This window comes from Ascaphus truei, chromosome 4 (assembly GCF_040206685.1).
Source record: "Ascaphus truei isolate aAscTru1 chromosome 4, aAscTru1.hap1, whole genome shotgun sequence".
In the NCBI taxonomy this organism is placed as follows: domain Eukaryota; kingdom Metazoa; phylum Chordata; class Amphibia; order Anura; family Ascaphidae; genus Ascaphus; species Ascaphus truei.
In genome coordinates this window covers 205,747,373-205,771,082 of record NC_134486.1, presented here as the reverse complement: position 1 = coordinate 205,771,082, position 23,710 = coordinate 205,747,373, and the positions used below count along the sequence as shown (strand labels likewise).

The 23,710-nt window shown below is 46.6% G+C and overlaps 1 protein-coding gene across 6 annotated transcripts in view; it reads right to left on the bottom strand.

The window, feature by feature from the left end:
* The window catches only part of ARID4B (AT-rich interaction domain 4B), a 97,476-nt gene extending 73,962 nt beyond the window's left edge, over positions 1–23,514 (bottom strand). For 3 of the 6 annotated variants that reach the window (XM_075596771.1, XM_075596770.1, XM_075596772.1), the window contains exons 1-2: positions 23,165–23,513; positions 19,015–19,075 (exon numbers count right to left, since the gene is read on the bottom strand). In XM_075596771.1, coding sequence (XP_075452886.1) covers positions 19,015–19,075; positions 23,165–23,166 — 63 coding nt within the window. In that variant the 5' untranslated portion in view covers positions 23,167–23,513. Of the gene's footprint in view, positions 1–19,014; positions 19,079–23,164 lie in introns of all 6 variants that reach the window. The other 3 variants (XM_075596767.1, XM_075596769.1, XM_075596768.1) reach the window with 2 other exon arrangements.
* Between the last annotated feature and the right edge of the window lie 196 nt (positions 23,515–23,710).

The following is a 23,710-nucleotide window of genomic DNA, read 5'->3' as shown; positions in this document are numbered from 1 at the left end:
AATGAAATAGTTTAAACCTTGCGACGGAGGTGTGGCCACGCCCCCACCGGCGGTTCACCCAATGAGGGCGAACCAGCTGCGTTACGTGATGGCCACGCCCTGCAAATCCCCGAACACGCCCCCTCCCGTCGCAAGCTCCCTCTCTCCTGGAGACCGCAGATCGCGGTTAGCGCTGTGCACGGGCCGCCGCCCCCCGCCGGGCGCGCCTGTCACAGTCATGACTGGGACCGCAACCTAAGGCCTTGCCCCCGCTGCCTACTACAGCGTCTGCTGCACGGACGAGAGCCCTCCCCTCAATGGCGCCGGGCCCGCTGCGAGGGGGGGCCGCAGCGCTCGGGCGAGAGCTGCTCCTGCTCTCAATAGAATTGAGAGTAGGACTCGCGTCGAGCGATTAGGCACGCCCCCCCGGCGGTTCAGCCAATGAGGGCGTACCTGCCGGGTGACGTCATGGCCGCGCCCCCGTCACTCCCCCGCCACCCCCCCCTCCCGGTCTCTCCTCCTGCAGTGAGCTGCAGACCGGGGAAATCGGCTGAACGCGCCGCCAATATCGCGGGCGCGCGTTACAGCGGCGTGACCGGGGCCTTAGCCTAAGGCTTTGACAATAGTAGGGCAGCCCGTGCTCCTCTGCGCTGACGCTGAGGCTCACCTGCTCAATCAGGAGCGATTTCATGGACTAGCAGGCGAGCCAGCGTGCGCAATCAGGAGGCAGAGCTATGACATCACGGGTCAACAGAGGTCGAAGCGGCGACATCAACGCGCCGACGTCACGCTGCTTCACCCTGATTAGATGTTGGCAACCACGTCCTCAGCGCGGTCTGAAAACATTTTCTCCTGTCGGATGAAAATCCCTGCGCACGCTCGCGGAAGCCCCCTCTCAAGACATCCTCAATGAGGATGGCGGAGCGTCCGCACTGCTCAGCGCTGTCGGTCCTTCTATGGACTCAGCCTAAGCCAGCTAGATCGATCTCAAAAGCACATGTTCCTGTGGGTGGCAGGAAGAGTCAAAGGACCATTCCATAAAACAGAAGAGGGCAGGGGAACACCATGGCTAAACCATTCTCATGCCAATGAGAAATGGGAGGTTGCCAGGGCAACCAGCTAGTGGCTGTGTAAAGAGGGAATGTGTCAATAATGTATCAGTTTACACAGCCCTGGCTGCATTAGAGCAGGGAAAAAACATGAAACTTCCCTGGGGAGAGCTGGCAGTATAAGAACAGAGAAAATATATAATCCTGTTCCAGGACACTGACAATCATGCTACTGGGAGATAGGTGACAAACGCAACAATATATTACAAACTTGTTGTGTCCTGTGTTAAAGCTAACAAAATAAAACACTAAAAAAAAAAAAAAAAAAAACACATTTATTTTTTCCCCTTCTGGAGAACGAATGGAGAGTGCTACTTCAAAGTAAAAGCGTACAACCATATTTTCTCTATTTTGATATTTCTTTATCAAATTATCAGACCCAATATTTAAAGATATGATACAGAACTGAAAAATTAAGGCAACAATTACAACATTTTGCTTTTTCTAGGTGCTCAACGTACCAGAGTATCTCAGGCAGCTGAAATTCGAAAAATAATCAGATCACAGTATCAGACCTCTTTTAGTACATTTTTTTTATAGCAATATTTCTCCAAAATAAAATACTGCTGGAAGAGGTCATTAAGTTTTGAAAAGGAATTGATTTGATCAAGGAATTGAAAAGTATTGCAAAAACGATAGGGTTTTTTGCTTTCTTTTTTTAATCGACTGTGGGAATTCAATTTAATGCCCCTTTGACCATATAAATAAAATATGAAATATTATATTTTAAAAGGTCAGGACAAAAAAAAGTCTTACTTTTCTATGAAACAGCAACTATATAGGGGCATTTCAAAATAAATATTCTACCTAAATACATAATATGTAAAATAAGTGGGATTGGTGCTTTCAAGCACAGAGACTATATATAATAAAGTTGTATATAATAAAGTTGTAGCAGTGTGTAACAGCTGGCTAGGTCAGAAGGAAACTACAGAAGTAATCTCTACGACCAGTGGTGTAGCTAGTGCATAGCAATGCAGCTCAATGCTATTGGGAACTCACGAATTTCGTAAAAAATACTGCCTAAACAGTTACTACTTTCTCTGCTCCATGTATTGTAGCCACAGAACTCCGCCTAATCAGAGTTCAGGGTGGTTGCTACGGACGCGAGCGTCCGTGCGTGCCTCCCCCGCATGCTCCTTCAGCCCACCGATCTGCGTCTGGCTGCAGGAGTTGGGTCGCGGTGTTTGGGGGCGTGGTGGGGGACGGGAACCAGCTCACGTGACGCGACTGCAGCCCCAAATATCATTTTTGGTTGTAGCTGCAAAATGTAGCAGCGTTAACGCTGCACTTTGCCGCCGGTGGATTTTTCAGTTTGGACACTCCCACCGAACAACAAGAAATTGCGACGGACGTGCGCGCGCACACGTCGCGTAGCAGCCACCCTTAACTCGGCCTAAACGATCTACTGTGGTCGTTCTCTGCAGATTGTCTCACTCCCCCCTCAAATCTGTGGGCGCTACAGAAGAGGATGTCACCAACTAAATGACAGAGCTTGCTGCAGGTCATGGGGACATTAAAAAAAAAAAAAAATATGACCACCTTAACAGTATCATTAGGTAAATATACAAAAAGAAGGAGGGTGTGGTACAGAGTAAAGGAAAAGAATGGCATTAAAGTGGAACACAAGGACTACGGTTGCGGAGAACAAAGGGGAGCACAGTATTGAGGAATTAACCAAGCACAGGTCTCGACTGAATTCAAGGATAGCTATTGAACTGCATCTGTTTGACTTATGATGGCTTCATAATTATTATACTAACAATGTACAAAAAAACCAAAAACAATTTACCTCTAGTTTAGAGGAATGACAAACTCCTGTCCAAAAGACATTAGATAAACATTGCAAAAAGTCTGTTAAACATTGAACTTTTCCATGGTAAACAGTTATTGAAAAATGTGCCTGCTTTAAGTGTCAATCGGCTACATTTAGCCTATTAAAATGCCACTGTTTGGAATACGCTTCTGTCCTAGGAAGGACTGACCCTCTAAAGGAATAAGGGACAAGGGTGTGCAAAGGAGATAAAGAACACATTTTTTAGGTTCATGGACCAATTTTCCACCACGACTGATAAAATGGTTCTCTTCACCCATTTCGGAGGGATCTGAAGTAAGAATCTCAAAATGGAGGCTAAACCATGTATTAAATATATAAACAAACCATTCTATTCCTTTTCGAAAAAGAATAAAAAGGAGACTAGCATCTCTGAAAAGAAATGTGTCCATTAGAGCTATAAACTGCAGTCTATGTTTTTTTTTGTATGGATGAGATGGGTGCCAAGTACCAGTCTTAACCTTTTACAGTGCCAGGGTTTTCATTATTAAGATCATGATTTAGCTCTGGGGAGAGCTCCATTTTAACCTCTGGGAATTTAACCCCTTCACTACCCTTAGCATGTCCTAAAAAATAGCAGCTGAGGAAAGCGTTAGGCAGCAGGGAGGGGCCTGATCCTTCCCTCATCAGCTGCATTTGGTTTTACGGCTACTTTTTTTATTTTGTTGTATAGCTACAGACTTCAAGAAAATAGAAGTCATGTCATCATTGTTTAATTACACGATAAAATAGTAATGTGTCAAGTTCTGTCTAATGCTAGTTTGGGACCCACCACACTTTTCTCATAACACATTAAAGACATTACATCCCAATACATTTTCTGTTTATTTATTAAAGTACCCAAAATTATGGGTTTGTAATATGGCCCAGACAAAATGTAGCTTAACATATTACATACTGCATTTCATGTTAAAGAATGTCATTAAGTCCCATTACCGAATATGCATTTAGGCATTTGGCAAAGTGGTGGACAAAAATATAAGATACGTAGCAGCTACCGTGACGAGGTTGGCAGGCTGGAATCATGTTTTGATCAAACGATGCAACCAAATGACTCCTTTATCATACAGACTTCGGTTCTAAATGTAAACCATGTCACTAGTATATTTTAGCCCAATTGGAAGACTCGCAAGATCTGTTCTTGGTTTAGGCAATCCTATTATCAACAGCATACTTCTAAAGGAAGGAGCACAGTAATATGTAGTCTTTGGTATGAAAATGCAACTGATATATATTAGACATAGTTACCACCCTATGTGCCCACTGCCATATGATTCCAGGAAAAGAAATTTCAAGGAAGTTGGATAGATCATTTGTTCCCCATGGCAGTGGGCACCGTAGGGACATACCCAAGCAATACAATAAGGGAGGGCAATAATAAATAACACCAATATCAGTTTCTACCTATATTTATTTTGTTACTACAGACTGAAGTACTTTGTGACCAAAGCTTGCATCAGCTCAGGCCTGAATGTCCAGCCTATAATAGTTCATAAATGTGTTAAATGATGACCATACGGCTGTCTTGCAGATTTATGCATTTGGTAAAGGCAAACCAGGACAAATACACCAGGGATGAATTCGCCAGACAGAACTACAGAGTTAATAAAAATGAATGTATTGGAATATGGTATTCACAGCTGTCCAACACATAAAACACACACTCCTCCCACTGGGGTATCTGGGGAATACCCTACAGGCCTAGGTGCGGGCGGACCTGCGTTGGGAAGTTTTCCCCGTTATGCTCCCAAGCAGTGTCTAACAGGCACAACAGGAACCTAATTAACTCACGCCTGGAACTACTAACAGGGGTCATCCCCCACCTTTTGTACCCCATGGTGACATCATGGATATATACACATAGGGATGGTCAATTGCAGGTGCTTTCAATGTTACTTGGCCCACTGATTTGGTGGGTTAAATGCAACATAGGTTTTGTTACATGAAAAGTGTTACATAAAAGTTGCAACATTCCATCCTGAACACAAAGTTAACCCCTGGTCCCTGAAGTGCTGGAACCTGGCTACACAACACATCAGCCCAATGTAGGCACAGTATACATAACTACACATTATATTATTATTATTGACAGGTAAAGGTAATGGCGGGCTTAACATTTATTCAAAGCAGCCAAATCTACCCATACCGCCACAATGCCTGTGCCTTAAACAACCATGATGTGGCCATGGCCCTTGCTGAATGAGCCTTTAGACTTAAAGGTGGAGTTTCTCCTTTGTGTTCATATGCTTTCCTTATGCAAGACACAATCCATCTGGATATTGTTGCTTTGGATGCTGCTTTCCCAGTCTTTGGTCCTGGGAGGATAAACCGCCTATCAGACTTTGAAAACCTATATCAACCGGGTGCAAGGTATCAAACACCTCACCACATCGAGATTGTGTAATACTTTCTCTTTGTTATTCCCCGGTTTTACATATTTAGGAAATTTCAATTTCTTGGTTAAGGTGAAATAGAGATACCACTTTAGGCAAAAAAAATAGTAAACTGGGTCGCATGGCTGCCTTAGGCCGCGCTTATAGTGCGCGGGACGGGTGACATCACCCGTTGCCGTTAGCGAAATTTGTAATTCACTTTGCGGCGACCAGGTCATTGATTGGTTCAGAGGCTGTCACATGTGGCGGCAGCCTCTGAAAAAAAATCAAATTTGACCGGCTTCCAAATTTCGCGTCGCTGCCGTCGCGCTTACTATAAGCGCACGCGATGGCGGCAATACATTTGTTTTCGGGCGATATCGCGTCACCGTCACTATAAGCGTAGCCTAGCCCCCCATAAGAAACGGTTCTTTGCCAGAAAGAGATTTTTAACTCTCCTACACTCCTTGCTGACGTTATGGCTATGAGGAACGCTATCTTCCATGACAATAGTTTCAAAGATATTTGATGTACATGTTCAAAAGGACGTGTCGTCAGGGCATCTAGAACCAGTGAGAGGTCCCATGACCCAACGCTATTCCTGATTCGCGGCCTTAATCTTTTGACTGCTTGCAAGAGACTAATGAGCCTTTCAGTTTGTAAGAGACGTGTGCAAGAGGAACACACGGAGAGTTTTGGGGAAAAACAACATGGCTTTAGCCTGTCACTATAAACAATGCACAGCATACCAAAATAAACAAACAGCCTATCCCTGTGCAAGGGCTAACTCACTTCCCCAGTCCCTATCTGCAAGGCTGGGAGGAAAAGCCCCTTACCAGCCTATCGCTCCAAAGTCTCAAGAGGTACCTCAAAGTAGGTGTCCTTTGCGGCAGTCTCTGGGTCTGGTTGGTGTCCGTTATGTCCAGGAATAGCAGTCTGGTTGCTGGTGTCTTGCTATCAGCACAGCCTTGTGCTCAAGACATCATCATCTCCCTATACAGCACAGCTGGGACTGGTCAGTTTCTTGCAAGAGGCTTTTCTACCTGATTGATTATCCAGGCAGAGACTGGTTAACTGACTGGCTGCAATTAATCAGCTCCCTGTTGGATTATTCAGACCACTGAGGCTTTCTTGAAAAGCCTCATTGAAACAGGGTTGATTCCCTGTTACAAAGCTGCTCTATTATTTTTCTAGTATTGCTGATAATGCAGATACGTGCACTTTTAAATAAACTCAGACTATCAAATCTTTCTTGCAAAAATGCTATCAATATCATGGAGGTTGGTGATAAGAATTTGTGTTTTTGTTTTACCCACCAGTCCCTGAAACAAAGCTAAATTCTGAAGTAGACAGTTGTTCAACTTTTTCCTTGCTTCTAAGAGTCTGTATAGTCCTATCTGAACATCCTCTTTTAGGATTTTCCACTTAATCTTCCAAGCCACCTTTCCTCCAGTTTTCCTCTGATCTTGACGCATCTTTCTTATTACCTTTTCTCACAAGTCTTTCAGAATTAAATTCATTCCCTTGGTCTCTTCTCTTGTCCAAGGACATCTTGATGTTAAAAACACATCTTTCTTTGGAATATTCATGAACTCCAGGTGGTTTCAGTAGGGAAGGATCGGAAGTACCCACTTGTCCTCTATTGATTAATCCATTCAGGGCTGCTTGGACTCAATTTTCATCCAACTGGGGACCGCTGGACTCGTTGACCTTCATGCAAACTTCCCTGTGGCAAATGCAGCTTCCCTCAAACCACCAAAAATATGGTTTTGTCTGCCTCTCCAAGAAGTTTGTCTCGGAAATGGTCATCCTGTACGGTATGACCTTGCTTCTCTATATTGTGTTATCTCATCAATCAGAGAGGAGGAGTAAAATATATCTTTGTTCTTCTTTCTTGAGGCAAAAGTACTTTTACCTCCTGATGTTTTGGATATAATTGAATCCAACGTCTACTCAAAAACCAATTCTCCCTCAAAAAGTAAATTACATAAACTGTTCTTAGATGCCGAATCCGTCATCCACAGTTAGCCACAAAGCTCTTCTTGTGGTTACAGAATGTCATTGATCTGGCTCCTAATTTCACCGCATCTAGTGAAGCTTCAGCAATGTAGTCGGCTGCCCACTTGATTTCTGATAAAGCTTTTAGGCCGAGTCCATAGAAGGACAGGCCGTGCTGAGGCGTGCGGACGCTCCGCGCTGAGCCCCTGCATCCTCAATGAGGATGCCTTGAGAGGGGGCTCACGCGAGCGTCCGCAGGCGTGCTGACGAGATGGAGGTTTCAGCCGAGCGCCAAGCTGTTTTTCAGCGCGCTGTCGGCTGAAAACATCACAGCAGTGTCGACGTCACGGCGCCGTGACGTCGACATCACGGCGCCGTGACGTCGGCGCCGTGACGTTGACGTCAGTGCGTCGCGGGCGATTGGCCCAGCGACGTCACTGCCCCGCCTCCAACCACCTCCCCCCGGCTCGCCTGTTTGGGCATGAAATCGCCCAGATTTCAGCAGGCGAGCCTCAGCATCAGCGCGGTTCGGATCACCTCACCCCTCTATGGCCCGGGCCTTAGAATTGAAGCTCGCTTAACTCGTCTCTCCATGGCCGTGATTATACCCAAAGCGACTGGCAGTGACGCGCTGTGCGGCTTAAAAACAAGTTACAGCAATCCAATGAAAGGCAAAATACCTCGCACGCCGCCTGGAACTGTACGGCGACAGACAGCAGAACAGAGATTTTGTTTTAAGCAGGCGATGGCCGCGTCACGTGAGCGGTTCTGCCAATGAGGGCAAACCGCTCACGGCCAAACCTCTGGCACGCCTCCGTCTCCTCTGTTTGCCTCCTGCCTGCAGTTCACATGCCTCTCGGCGGCATCACGAGGATGACGTCACCCGATCGCATGCACACCCATCTGGAGCTGGTATGATCGTAGCCTAATGCTTCCTCAATATTACAGTATAGCTCTTGATACCGACGTGGCCGATATCACAGGTTTACACGCTGTACCTGCCGCCAGATACGATTTCTTTAGAACGCCATCCATATTTTTATCCATTCCATCCTTGAATGATGCTGTGTCATCAACTGTCGAACAACAAAAGGGTGCCACAACGCTCACCATATATAATGTGTCATAGGTAGGATGGTTTTCCCTGTAGCGCTAGATATTGCTGTATCAATTTTCGGAATTACTTCCCAGAACTTCATGTTTTTTGGTCCAAAAGGATACATTTTGTTGAATTTCTTGTGAATCACTAGCTTTCTATCAGGCTGAGCCCAACCTCACTGTACTGTATTTTTAAATCACTTGATGTATTGGAAAACATCTAGTCTTTCTTTCTTTGGGTTCCCCCAAATAATTGATCTGTTCTATGACTTTTCTACATCCTCTAACTCAGGGGTGCGCAAACTGGGGGGGATGGGGCGCGCAGCAGTTGCACCAGCCCACGCTCTTCCCCGAGGCATTTAAGTTAAATGCCGGGGGTCTGCGCAAGGCCTCTGCAACCTCAACTTACCAGGGTTCTGCAGTCTTCTGGATGCGGGGTCATGTGATGCACGCGTCGCCATGGTAACACACAGCAAATGACGCTGCGGGGTCATGTGACATGACGTCACGGCCCACAACGCCATAGACACCGGGTCACAGAGAAGCGGGGTGCGAGCGCTGCGGCTGTCGCAGCTCCAAAACTTTGCGCACCCCTGCTCCAACTCCAATGGTTCCCACATTGCTTTTATTACAGGTTCCACCATTTCTAGATTGAATTCTGATATTTATGTCTGAATCTCTTGCTCTGAAGAATCAGAGTACTCCGCTTCTGAGAAATTCTGATATTGTACCTCTTGATTCGTCAGACGAGTACGCCCCCACTTTATCCAAACTGGTTTGAGATCGTTATCTCGTGTTGATTTAGTCGTTTGTTGTACTGCTGACTCAACGACCTGAGTTACTGTGTCTTTCATCCATGAAAGAAAAATATTCATCTGTTCATTTAAATTCCCTTCTGCTTTAAAACAATCTCCAGAGTTTCTTAGCTTCTAATACAGGTTTATCACATGCACACAATTTTGCTTTCTTAGCAAATTTCTTTTTTCTGATGCAGAGCCTCCATTGCCATTTAAGAAGTTCTCACTTCTGGCTGTATCACAGAGGAACGATGGTAACAAAACATGTATTTTGTCCTGCATAATCAACTCTCTTTAGTACTCTCCTCTAAACTAAGGACTCACCCAGTTTTAGAAAGCTACCCTTTGCTTGCAGCAGCATCCATGCTGATTTCTGCAACCTTTTCAGCTTCTTGCAGCTGATTTGGCTTCCTTTCTGCACAGCGTTACATGCAGCAGATTGCGTGACATTTTCTGAGGCCAGTGCTCTTCTGCCTCCCTGACATTAATCGGCAGTTTGCCTAGTCAGAGCGCTGAAGGCATCTCTGCAGAGCCGTGCTTGTGCCTGTGTGTGGGAGCTCTATTCAATCACGTGGGTCACCATGAAAGCCATGTCTCCGCATCCACTATGTTACCGCTGCGTACTGAGATGCATCCGTGGTCCTCCCGGTAACTATGGGCCTCCCAAGAGAAACCCCCCACTAGCACTAGCTGCAGTGTGGAGAGTCCTTTAAAAAATAAATACTACTCCTAGCTGTAGAACAGGAAAAAGACTTCCTGCAGGTAGTAGAAGGGGCCTTTTTAAAAAAAAAAAAGGTACTACCTGCAGATTTCAATTTCCTGTCCTACTCAAGCCAAGGATAGACTTAACTCCTATGGTGCCCACTGCCATGGGGAACAGGAAAAACTGAATGCACGCCTACAATTTAAAAAAAAGTACACCAGTGGGAACATAAAATTAACCACTAACCTGACAATTCCACTGCCACCCTATCTAACAAATACTTGCAACTGCTGAAAAATCAGTGCTATCCAAAAGGCTTACATTCTGCCCTACGTCAACTTATACTAAAGTATTTCTTCCACAATAACAAAAACATATGTACTAGACGATAAAACTTCACTTCAAATCCAGATCTGTCTTCACACCTGTGACGGGATGGAGTAACCAGGCTATCTAATAAAGGTTAAGCCCTCTGGTTACCCCTGAACCCGTAGGGTCCCTGGTACCTCAATAAGCCAGGGACCAGGAATGATACATGTTGGAAAATAAAATTACCCTGTTTTTTCCTATTTCATGTTCCCTGTACCCCAGACTCATGAAACTTTGTGTGTGAGTTTTAGGTGTGATATTTGGGCAAGAATGTAATTCTTTTGTTTACAGGAGTTTGGGAACCGGAGCTACTGGTAGTAGCTTAATTCTACACGACGTGCAGGCATGATTTGCTAGTACGCGAGTAGAATTACCCAGACTCCTGCTTTTCGAGCCCCGATATCCCTGTCCTATATCCAGCACAGTCATGAGTCTCCCCAAGGTTCCCCATGTATAAAAATGTGTTTCAATGTTGTGTACATTTATTATAAGGCTCTATATAGCTTGCCCGGACGACGAGTAAAGGCACCAGTAAGTCTACATAGGGTCTGTAGTTCAAAGGGGAGAGGATGTCCAGAGATGTGAAAGCACTTGGTGAGTGAGAAAAGGTGAAAGGCCAGGTCCAGACTACAAAGGGACACCCTTTTGTCAGTGCCAGACCTGGTGGAGATGGCCCGGCATGAGGCAATGAGTTAGCCAGAGAAGATGCATCCATAGAGTTTGATCCTCTTGGCTAAAATCATATTTCCCGCTCAACCGGCTTTCGAGCCTCTGTGGCACGCCCCCTGACGTCAGACGAGGTTCGAGCCCCTCATTCTATTGGCTGGTGGGGTGGGATTTCCCTTCTCTGATTGGCTGCTCCTTACCCCCTCCGCTCTGGGGTAGCCTAACGGAGTATATGTAAGGTGCTGACCAGGAGAGAGTAGAGCAACAAATCGGGAGTCGGTGAAGCTACGGCAGACTTTTCAAAGTTGCTCTGTTCAAAATAACAGAACGACGGCTTCTTTTTGAATCCTGCAAAGTTTGCCTTGCAGAGACTATGTCCCATCTTTTGCAGCCAAGTTCTCAAAAATCAAGCTAGCAGTCGTGGTCAAGATTTTCTGCCAGCATCGGTTCCAGGACTAGGTCCCGGTCAGGATTTTCTGCTGCATTTCAGTCCAGGACATACGGAACAAGGTTCTGTTCGGGGGAAGCCCATGCAAGCGGGCGCCCTGCACCTAGGAAAGGTAGATCTCATTCCCGAGCAAGTGTGTATATCCAAGGTCTTCTCCAAATAAACCATTTTATTTCACTGCCTTGTTCTGCCTATTGACTGACCCCTTAAATATAAATGGTGTTAAGAGTCCTGATCTACCGTGACAACACCTCAGTGAACTTAACCACAAACTGGATGCTTAGATTCAGACCTTTTGCAAGAAAGTAAACAATAGGTCCAAGAATTAGAAGCAATAGAAACACTAAGAAATAACCAAGATTATAGTCATCAACCAGGCAGGCAAAAGGTGGAGTAGTCGTCATCCTCAAATCGCAAGGATCACACCCTAAAAGCAAACAGACAACTAAAACTACACAGAATTATTACCCTACAATATGACATAACAATACACCAAGGAACGAATGGAAACCATGAAATCATACATCAAGAACAAGCATTATTATTTTTTTTTTAAATTGTACGAGTAAATACTCTCATTCCAGATGGCCCTAAATTTTACAGGCTTCCTACAGTCAATAATATATATATAATTTTTTTTTTTTTTTTAAATGCACCCACAGTTGCCTAATAAAAGACAATATATAAAAGACGTTCCACAAAAAAAAAAAGAGAAAAAAAAGGAAGAAGAAATAGGGTTACTGGTCGGGCACAGTATATCCAGACCATTGGATTGCTTTTTTAATATGTAATACAATACATTTGATTTAGCAAATTTGTGCCCTGGATTCTCTCTCCTATAATAAATAAACAAGGGAGCCCATCATATCCAGAATGAATAAACAGAGGGAATCTTAAAACCGCTGGGGGCAGAAACAGGTAGGTCTAGGATACCACCCATTTTTCACAGAATTACATAGCATTGGATATCTCTACCTTCTAACGTAATTTTAGCTACAATGGATGTGAACTCCTTATATACCAACATTCCAGAATTCCAACATTCAGGAATTACAGCCTGCATAAAAGCAAACAAAAAAGTACCCCTCACACACTGCAAAACTCACCCACTTCATTCTAACCTGCAACAATTTTACTTTTAAATGATAAACATTATGTTCAAACCATGGGTAAAATAACTGGCTCCTTAGTATGCCAACCGCTTTATGGTAAACCAGGAAGAAGAATCTCTAAAACACTGCAGGATCAAATCACCGTTAAATCTTAGGTACATTGACGATATCTTCATAACAGAAGGCATACATGCTCGTAAAGACCTGCATGTGAAAATTAAAACAACCTGCAAAAGTTTCTCTCAAATACTCAAAAATGAAATACTAAAAACAAGCATCAAAAGATCATCTATTGCTAAATGTAATCACAATATAGATTTTTAAAAGTAATTATCCTAAATTATAAACTATAGCTGTTAAGTTTCGGGCATTATTGAAATCCCTGCTCTCCGAATAGTTAACATTACGGGCATTATCCTTTCAGTAATGGCCCGGAATTTTTGGCACCATGATAAGTTTTTCAGCTAATCAGCTTTCAGTTCACACACGCACGCACACGCGCACAAACACAGTGAGAGTAGCTTTCACACAGGGGAGGGGATTGGACAGGAGACAACAGCAAGGCACTGACTGAGAAAAGTGTGTCTGCTGTGTGTTTTGTGGGTCTAGAGGGGGACAGCAGTGTTTTATTGGTGTGTGTGTCTGCAGTGTGTGTTTTGTGGGTATAGAGAGCGGAGGAGGGCTACAGTGTTTTGTGTGTGTTTACAGGGGGGCTGCAGTTTGTTTATGTAGAAGGGGGAAGCAGTCTGGTGTGTGTGCAGTCAGATTCGTGGCTGTAGAGGGTGGAGGAGGGCTGCAGAGTGTGTTGTGTATGTGTCTGTAGTTTTGTGGGTTTACAGGGAGGTTGCAGTGTTTTGTTGGTGACGAGGGGGGCTGCAGAGTGTAGGGGCACTGTGTGTTTGTGTATATAGAGGGTTTTGCAAAGAGTGTCTGTTTGTGTGTATAGAGGGGGGGCTGCAGAGTGTGTACAATTTCATTTTAATAAACATGTGCAGTAAAAGCATAAGAATGTAGGCCAGAGGTGCGTGAGATTTTTCAGGGGGGCACGCAGTTGCAGAGGCCCCGCGCTCTTACAAGACATTTAAATGAAATGCCGGGGGATGGTGTGAGGCCTCGGCAACTTCCCTTACATTGTCTCCGGCGACAAATGACAGCGCGGGGTCACATGTCATCACATGACCCACAGCGTCATTTGACGTCGTAGACATGGTAAGTTGGGGGGCGCGAGGGTGGAGTGCAGACAGGGGGGCACAGGGGGCAAAGTTTGCGCACCCCTAATGTAAATATGCTGAAAAAAATCAATAGGACTACAAAAGTGTATTAATGGCCAGTAATGCCCTGTTCTGATTTTTAAAGTAATGCAACATTTCCTTTACAAGCAGTAAATAATGACAGCAGTACTAATAGAAAGTCAGTTGTAGTGATGATACTACCATAATTTCCAGCGTATAATCCACGGATTTTGTGCAATTTCCCCCACCCCCTCTTCCCTCCGGAGAGGACAGCTGCATTTTATGGCTTTTCATGTATAAAACACTTGCATGTAAAGAAATTAAGTGTATATTATCAAAATAAAGGAGTATTACAGAATTTAATGTACAGAAGAAAAAATAAAATAAAACTGGAAGTAGTTTTCCAAATTATAATTAAAACGTCAAAGTAACATTTCCCACACGTTACACAATACTAAGAGCAATTGTTCATTAAGCATAGACTGAGCATACAACCACTAAATGTCACCATATTATTTTCCCCAACTGATATGCTCCTGAAAAAAGGCTCTACACTTACATGATGACTTAGGCCTCGGACATGGTCAAAAAGACCGTGTGAGGCGCGCTGAGGGGAAACATTATCCCTATCAGCGCGGATTTTGACGGCACTTCCGCAGGCGTGCGGAAATGCAGGAGACAGGCAAGTTTAAATATTGCCGCTCATGCAAGCGCAGGACCGGTCACGTGACTGACAGAAGCCAATGGCAGTCCGTGGCGTTGGCGCCGTGACATGGCGCGCTAGCCCCGCCTCCCGAAAGGCTCCCACCCGGCACATAAGCGCGCTCGCTGACGCTCATGCAGGGACAACAAAAATCTCCTGCTTGAGCAGGAGAGCGTGAGCGTCAGCGCTGCCCAGCGCCGCTCCCTGCACCATGTCCCAGGCTGCACTTATAGTGCCTGGTGATGCGACGTTGCTCCAAAACAAATCCATCGCATGCGCTTATAGTAAGCACGACGGAGCGACCAAAAATTTGGAAGCCAGTGAAATTGGATTTTTTTTTTTAGAGACAGTCGCCACATGTGACTGTCTCTAAACCAATCACAGAGCGCTGCCCTCCTCCTTGGTGACGTCACTCACTGACCTTGACGCCAGCAACATCTCTTAAAACTAAAGTTTAACTTTCGCCAGTGGCGACGTCATCGGTCGCGTCGCAGGCACTATAAAAACGCGGCCTTACATTTTTCATTTGTACATATAAAAACATCCATTGTAAAATTGATGTACAAAAGGTGTTCATATTAACTTTTAAGAATGTACTTGATCTGGTGAATTTCTTATAATTAGTCATACTTTCACCTACATGTTAAATATTATTTTTAGTTAATGCAAGTTGAGATCTTTCTACTACTTTCAAGTGGAGAACACATCAGAAGGTCAATTTCATTATTGCATGCAACCTTATAAAACTTTACCAAATGGAAATGATCATCAGAAGTTCATTACATTTATTTTACACATACTTTTTCAAATATATGTATAATTTCAGCCGCAGATGGATTAAGATATAGAGATAAACATTTCCAGTTGGTTTTCACGGCGCCATTGGAGTTTCTTCCCCTGCTCCATCGTGATTGAGCCCAGCAGAGGCTATCCAGACCGGAGGTTATAGCAAGCAGGGAGCTGAATCATCTTGCTTCCAGTGTGGACCGGTAGTTACAGCTAAGCAGAAACCTTTACATGTCATAGGGGGGGAGAGAAAGGGGGACAAGAGAGAAGAGAGGACAAGAGAGAAAGAAAGGTGGAAGAGAATGTCCAGGGGAGAGAGCCTACGTGGGGGGGGGAGGGGGAAAGAGAAGAGTGTAAGTGGGGAAGAGAGAGACAAGGGAGTGTAAGGGGGGGGGGAAGAAAGACGAGGGCGTGTAAGTGGGGAAAGAAAGACGAGGGCGTGTAAGGGGGGAAAGAAAGACGAGGGCGTGTAAGGGGGGAAAGAAAGACGAGGGCGTGTAAGGGGGGAAAGAAAGACGAGGGCGTGTAAGGGGGGAAAGAAAGACGAGGGCGTGTAAGGGGGGAAAGAAAGACGAGGGCGTGTAAGGGGGGAAAGAAAGACGAGGGCGTGTAAGGGGGGAAAGAAAGACGAGGGCGTGTAAGGGGGGAAAGAAAGACGAGGGCGTGTAAGGGGGGAAAGAAAGACGAGGGCGTGTAAGGGGGGAAAGAAAGACGAGGGCGTGTAAGGGGGGAAAGAAAGACGAGGGCGTGTAAGGGGGGAAAGAAAGACGAGGGCGTGTAAGGGGGGAAAGAAAGACGAGGGCGTGTAAGGGGGGAAAGAAAGACGAGGGCGTGTAAGGGGGGAAAGAAAGACGAGGGCGTGTAAGGGGGGAAAGAAAGACGAGGGCGTGTAAGGGGGGAAAGAAAGACGAGGGCGTGTAAGGGGGGAAAGAAAGACGAGGGCGTGTAAGGGGGGAAAGAAAGACGAGGGCGTGTAAGGGGGGAAAGAAAGACGAGGGCGTGTAAGGGGGGAAAGAAAGACGAGGGCGTGTAAGGGGGGAAAGAAAGACGAGGGCGTGTAAGGGGGGAAAGAAAGACGAGGGCGTGTAAGGGGGGAAAGAAAGACGAGGGCGTGTAAGGGGGGAAAGAAAGACGAGGGCGTGTAAGGGGGGAAAGAAAGACGAGTGCGTGTAAGGGGGGAAAGAAAGACGAGGGCGTGTAAGGGGGGAAAGAAAGACGAGGGCGTGTAAGGGGGGAAAGAAAGACGAGGGCGTGTAAGGGGGGAAAGAAAGACGAGTGCGTGTAAGGGGGGAAAGAAAGACGAGGGCGTGTAAGGGGGGAAAGAAAGACGAGGGCGTGTAAGGGGGGAAAGAAAGACGAGGGCGTGTAAGGGGGGAAAGAAAGACGAGGGCGTGTAAGGGGGGAAAGAAAGACGAGGGCGTGTAAGGGGGGAAAGAAAGACGAGGGCGTGTAAGGGGGGAAAGAAAGACGAGGGCGTGTAAGGGGGGAAAGAAAGACGAGGGCATGTAAGGGGGGAAAGAAAGACGAGGGCGTGTAAGGGGGGAAAGAAAGACGAGGGCGTGTAAGGGGGGAAAGAAAGACGAGGGCGTGTAAGGGGGGAAAGAAAGACGAGGGTTTGTGACGCCAGGTCCCAAGTGGCCACTGCGGTGCGCGCACACCACAGCACAGCCCTTTAAATGCTGGGGCTGTAGCCCAAGGGGGGAGAAAGAAAGACGAGGGCGTGTAGGAGGGGGGAGAGAGAAAGACGAGGGCGTGTAGGGGGGAGAGAAAAAGAAGAGGGCGTGTAAGGGAGGGAGGGGAAGAAAAGACGAGGGCGTGTAAGGGGGAAGAAAGAGATAAGGGCGTGTAAGGGTTGTTATATACTGTGTGCGGCCGTGCGCGTGCCTGTGCCACACACGTTTTGTGTGTATACTGTGCGCGAGTGAGGTACTGTGTATGTATGTGTGTGTGTGTGTGTGTGTGTTTAAATACGTTTTAAAATAAATCCTTTAATAATTTTTTTTAATAACATTGTACACAAACACACACACACACACACACACACACACACACACACACACACATTTTCAGTGGCGGTAGCGGCGCAAATTATTTATTTTCCTCATCTTCCCCCGTCGGCTGGTTCCACTCTCCCTGCCGTGCGCGGCACCATAATAGAATGGCTGACTAACCTCAGCCAACTAAAACTGCAGCACGCGCACGCACACACTATAGAACCAGCCTAAGGCGGGAAGAAAGACAAGGGCGTGTGAGGGGGGGGAAAGAAAGACGAAGTAAGGGGGTAGGGGGGAAGAAAGACGAAGGAATGGAAGGGGGGGAGGAGAGGCTGGAAGAGAGAGGGACAGACAGGGAGAGGGTTGGGGTTCCCCAGAATTTCACAAATCATTATTCTAGGCTTCCTTAACCACAAAGATTGATAACCCACTGCTGTACAGATTTCGAATACACCGAGATAACATGTTTCCAAAACAAAATATTTAGATACAGCAGGGCCCCGGGTATACAGCTGTTTCCGTTCCTGAGGCCCGCCGTATAGTGAAAATCGCCGGAAAGCGGATCTGGCGATTTTCAGTGTTGCGCATGCGCAAATCGGCATTTTCGCCGTTCTGCGCATGTGCCACCTGCGGTCTGCGCATGTGCGCCGGGCGCCCCCGTCCGTTCTGTGCATGCGCAATTTCGAATTCAACGTGGCGGCCCCTTCTCGGTGCCGCCGTATCAGCGGATCGCCGAGAAGCGGGGCCCTGCTGTATTCAAATTAGAAAAATATATAAAATAATCTTTCAGAGGGAGCCAAATCACACTAGTAAGCACTTTAAAGAGATACTTTTTGGCTTGCTATGTGCAACTACTACGTTAAAGGTTATTCATTACGTATTTATTACGTATTTATAACTTGGCCAAACTGTCTTAACTCTACAACTTGTAAAATGTTTTGCTTGGTGGCATGTCCAAAAGAAGATGTCATTATTATACCTCTATGAAACCTACTCAAATTAACTTCTCACAATAAGTATACAACAATTACAATTGGACGTTTCACGAGTCCTCAGCAAACAAAACATTACTGTATCATAAAATGACATATACTGTATGGTTAAAAAAAAATAATATATGCAAATATTTAAAAGTTGCTGCATTGTTCAGATAAGATATCAATCATTGCTTGCCCATTGAAAAGGTAAATTAAATTCATACAAATTCTACTTAACATTTTATATTATCTTTTCCAGAAACATTTACATATTTTAAAGCCCAAGCCATTTACCACTATAAGCATAAAAAAAAATAAAAAAAAACACCTTCTCTAGTTTATTGCTGGAGTAACGTAAGTGCGAAAAACTGTTTAAAATTATACTTTGAATAAAAACAAACATCGTATCCAAATAGATGAACACTGTATAAATAAATGTCCTTTCAGAACATGAGCAATTTAATATATCAAACATTTACACAAAACATCATTTTCAACTGTAATATTTCAGAAATACAGATGGGGTTTATGCATCAAGGCAAAAGTGGTACAATTCTGGGGCAAAAGATATGTATCTTATGTATCCGAACAAAATCCCATTAAAGCAATTCAGGGTTTTTTTCTTTGATGCATCTGGAGCAATTTCTATTCCAAAAATGACACCACTTTTGCCTTGAAACCCCATGTCGTTTTGAAAAACATAGCTTAAATTATCTACTGTGATCTTAAATAATATAGCCAAGTGCACACAATCAAATCTACAGCACATTTCTATGTAAATACATGAGGCAATAAGTACATTAAAAGCCGCATAATAATCACTGGCAAATTAAATACCTTCATGGTCACTGCAAATGGTGAAAATTTTCGTGGAGTGCTCAGGTTTCCAGTTTTGACCCTGCTGTAAAGAAAAGAAAACAGAATTTTTTTTTTTTTTTAAAAGAAGGCCAGGGGGCCCGCAGTGCAACTGCATTTGCAACAAAATGCTAACCCACCCAGCAGAGGAAGAGTTAACTACATACAGGTGTCCCCATTCCTTTTTCATTTGAACAGTTATTTGTGGAGGAGACATTGGTGCTTAAACGCACAGAAGTGCCGGGTCAAACAAAAGATTGTCAACAGGAGCAAAATGGTTAACAACCAGCACCCCCATCTCATACTCTTTGCTTGTTTTTATTTATATACAAACACGATTATGAGGGAAAATTTGTGCTTGGGGCACAGAAGTGCAGTAGCTAACTAAGGGTTAACAGGTGTCCCCATCCCAATTTTTTTTTATGCATCCACAATTGTATGGAGATTAACTAGTGCACAGAAGAGCAGGGACTGAGCAGACAGGAGCCTCAAACATAAAATGGATGTATCCTGCCCATATACATGTCTTGGTTTGGTCTTTGTACATCTGTTACTGACAGTCACTGATTATTTTTTTTTATATATCTTACTGCCGACAGAACATTGTGATTTTTGCCAGAGCTTCTGCTGTCCATATAGCATCATCCCGTTACACTGCTTTGTGTGCTGCCCAACATTACTGTACAAACCATCTACAAAATGACGCCATTTCTGTCATCGACTATACAAGCAACTGTAGTTGGAGAGGAGGGGGGGGGGAGAGGAGAGAGAGGAGGGGGGGGGAAGAGGAGAGAGAGGAGGGGGGGGAAGAGGAGAGAGAGGAGGGGGGGGGAAGAGGAGAGGAGGGGGGGGAAAGGAGGGAGGGGGGAAGAGGAGAGGAGGGGGGGAGAGGAGGGAGGGGGGAGAAGAGGAGAGGGGGGGGAAGAGGAGAGGAGGGGGGGGAAGAGGAGAGGAGGGGGGGGAAGAGGAGAGGAGGGGGGGGAAGAGGAGAGGAGGGGGGGGAAGAGGAGAGGAGGGGGGGGAAGAGGAGAGGAGGGGGGGGGAAGAGGAGAGGAGGGGGGGAAGAGGAGAGGAGGGGGGGGAAGAGGAGAGGAGGGGGGGGAAGAGGAGAGGAGGGGGGGGAAGAGGAGAGGGGGGAGGGAGGGAAGGAAAGGGGGAGAGGAGAGAAAGAAGGGGGGAAGGAGAGAAAGGGGGGGGAAGGAGAAAAAGGGGGGGGGAGGAGAGAAAGGGGGGGGAGGAGAGAAAGGGGGGGGAGGAGAGAAAGGGGGGAGGAGAGAAAGGGGGGGAGGAGAGAAAGGGGGGAGGAGAGAAAGGGGGGGGAGGAGAGAAAGGGGGGGGAGGAGAGAAAGGGGGGGGAGGAGAGAAAGGGGGGGGAGGAGAAAGGGGGGGAGGAGAGAAAGGGGGGGGGAGGAGAGAAAGGGGGGGGGAGGAGAGAAAGGGGGGGGGAGGAGAGAAAGGGGGGGGGAGGAGAGAAAGGGGGGGGAGGAGAGAAAGGGGGGGGAGGAGAGAAAGGGGGGGAGGAGAGAAAGGGGGGGGAGGAGAGAAAGGGGGGGAGGAGAGAAAGGGGGGGGGAGAGAAAGGGGGGGGGAGGAGAGAAGGGGGGGGGGAGAGAAGGGGGGGAGGAGAGAAGGGGGGGAGGAGAGAAGGGGGGGGAGGAGAGAATGGGGGGGGGAGGAGAGAAAGGGGGGGAGGAGAGAAGGGGGGGGAGGAGAGAAGGGGGGGAGGAGAGAAAGGGGGGGAGGAGAGAAAGGGGGGGAGGAGAGAAAGGGGGGGGGAGGAGAGAAAGGGGGGGGGGAGGAGAGAAAGGGGGGGGGGAGGAGAGAAAGGGGGAGGAGAGAAAGGGGGGGGAGAGAAAGGGGGGGGGAGAGAAAGGGGGGGGGGAGAGAAAGGGGGGGGGGAGAGAAAGGGGGGGGGAGAGAAAGGGGGGGGGAGAGAAAGGGGGGGGGGAGAGAAAGGGGGGGGGGAGAGAAGGGGGGGGGGAGAGAAAGGGGGGGGGAGAGAAAGGGGGGGGGAGAGAAAGGGGGGGGGAGAGAAAGGGGGGGGAGAGAAAGGGGGGGGAGAGAAAGGGGGGGGAGGAGAAAGGGAGAAGATGGATAATCCTCTCTGGAGGAGGGGGTTTGTGCAAAAGATCTGTGTCCTGAACAAAAATCTGCAGCTAAAGCCGAGTAGGTAATAAAACAAAGGGGGGAAATAAGCAAAAATGTGACGAAGATGAAACAAACAAAAAAAAAGGTCGCTAAAGAAACACCTGCTTGTTTCTTTACAATTAAAGTGAGGCCGCAGCGTTGGGAAACTCGGCTGCAAAATGAAGAGACCGCAGCACATTGTTCCCCACTCTGGGCGGCTGAGCGGGCCCGTCACGTGTCACTCAGCAGGGGCAGCGGCGACCCCTCACTCCGATCCTCTCTTCACCCAGGGGCGGAGGGGACTCTGCAATGCTATCTCATACATTGGCCGGCCACGGAAAACTACAATTTAATTTCATTGGGAGAGCTATGCTTTCGACCGCTTTGAAAGTTCATGAATAAGCCCCACACTGCGATGTTATATGACGCCATGCCACCATACGGCTGCTATATCATATAATGCAAGGAGACCGTAGGGCTGCATTGTCATCATATAATGCAATGCGTAAGGCTGCACGCAGTGTAATCCTATCATGCAACGTTACCGACTGCAATATCACCATACAATGACATACTGTACTATCCTATGATTGAAACATCATATCATGGAACTGCATCATAAAAGACTGTCAAGTCCCCACTTGCAGCCAAGCATACTGTATCCCCTTCTTCTGACAGGGAAAGGGTATAAAACACTTTGCAAATAGCGATATATACATCTAATGTATACATCCAGAACCCCAACTACCATCTCATTTTGGGGGTGGGGGTGGCTATTGAATATTGAAATCGTGGCTTTCCATTACAGTAACAGTATGTTTGCAGAACATTTCGTGCGGTGGAAACAGGGCCCGACAGACAAAATAAAGTCTTAAAAGCCAAGAGGCTGACGGGAAGAAGTGAGGATATGTATAAAAGGCTTCCAGCTGCAACAATGGTGCAAAAATAAAAAGCACCTTCATCAATAAAATACCCCACACTTTATTTTGACTTGGCTAGATGCATGTTGATGGAAGTGGTTGGTAATGGGCAGATAAATGACCCCCCCCCCCCCGTGTGTGTCCGGCTCATGGTCCAGAAGACACGGACCTCGTCTCCACCACCCTATGGGCACCAAGGGATCTCCTCCTCCACCCTAGGATGCTAACAGGAAGGGGGCAGGGAGGGGGGGCAAATCCCCTACCATATCTAGATTAAACAACAACAACAACAACAAAAATGCCTCCGAGTAACTGCAGTTAAATTGTTTATAAAATAAAAATAAAAACATTTTTAAAAAAAAGGTAACATTTAAAAAAAAAAAAAAATAGGTAACTTCAGACTCCAAACATAAGTAGAATATATATTATAAAAATATAACTTGTGAGCACATTCACATGTCTTTTAGACAGGTCTGCAGCCCTGCTTTTCGCGATATAGATATATAGCTATACACACACGAAGTGTACTAAGGGGTAAGGCTCAGAAAAACGAAACCTCTCCGAGGAGGAGGAGGAGGAGGAGGAGGAGGAGGAGGAGGAGGAGGGGGGGGGGGGAGAGAAAATGCAGTTGAAGCTATTTGAATGCACTCGAGAAGAGAATAAAAAACACTAACAAAAATATAATCTCAACACAAGGTAGAAGGACGGAGGGTCCGAGGAGAGGGTCAGTCCGTCATTTAGATGGAAAAAAGCTCATTGAAAACACGGCATTATCTCCTGCTTTCCCCGCCCCCACAATGCACGAAAACCACCCGACTCCTGACCGACAACAACAACAGCAGCAGCAGAGACCCGTGTGTGTGTGTGTGTGTCTGTGTGTCTGTGTGTGTCTGTGTACACACACACACACACACACACACACTAATCTCCTTGATGCATCTTCTCAGCACCCATCGGAGGACAAGGGAGAGGGGGGCACATATGAAACCGGACAAGAAAAACAAACCACCTCCCCCCAGAGTAGATCCCCATCGGATGTTTTTTTCACAGTAGAGAAAAGATAAAAATGACACCGGCGGCTCTTACATGGGTGGATGCGCGGAGACAGAGCACTGGCGGCCGCCGCCGCCGCCTCCTTCACACCTTTGTTCCCCTCTCCTGTCTCGATCGCCTTGCGGGAGCTAAGCGAGGAACCGTTAAATCGCAACGGATAAACCAACCGCCCCCGTCGGCGGTTCCGCGTAACCCCTCCGACGATGTAATCTCCACCCGACCCCTGTACATCCAGCCTCGGGCTTGATGAGATGTGACGATGCAGGCTTGTTATACTGCTGCGTGATCTCCGTCCGCTTCTTCCCGGAGATTCAATCTCGCCCGACCGAGCCGTTCCGTCATCCACACCCGCTAAGCCCCTCCCACCGATTGACCTAACTGTCAGCAGCATCCTCCCTCCGCGACCCGTGATTGGTCCGCCACCGCAGCTGGGAAAACCAACACTCCTCTTTGATTGGCTTCTGCTAAGTCTATGGAAACGGTTAGCTGCGTCGGCGAAGGCTGTCGGGAAATGAAGTACCAGTCTCTGCAGCCGCAGACGTTCCCACTGCACTGTCTTGTGGTGAATTAAACTACATA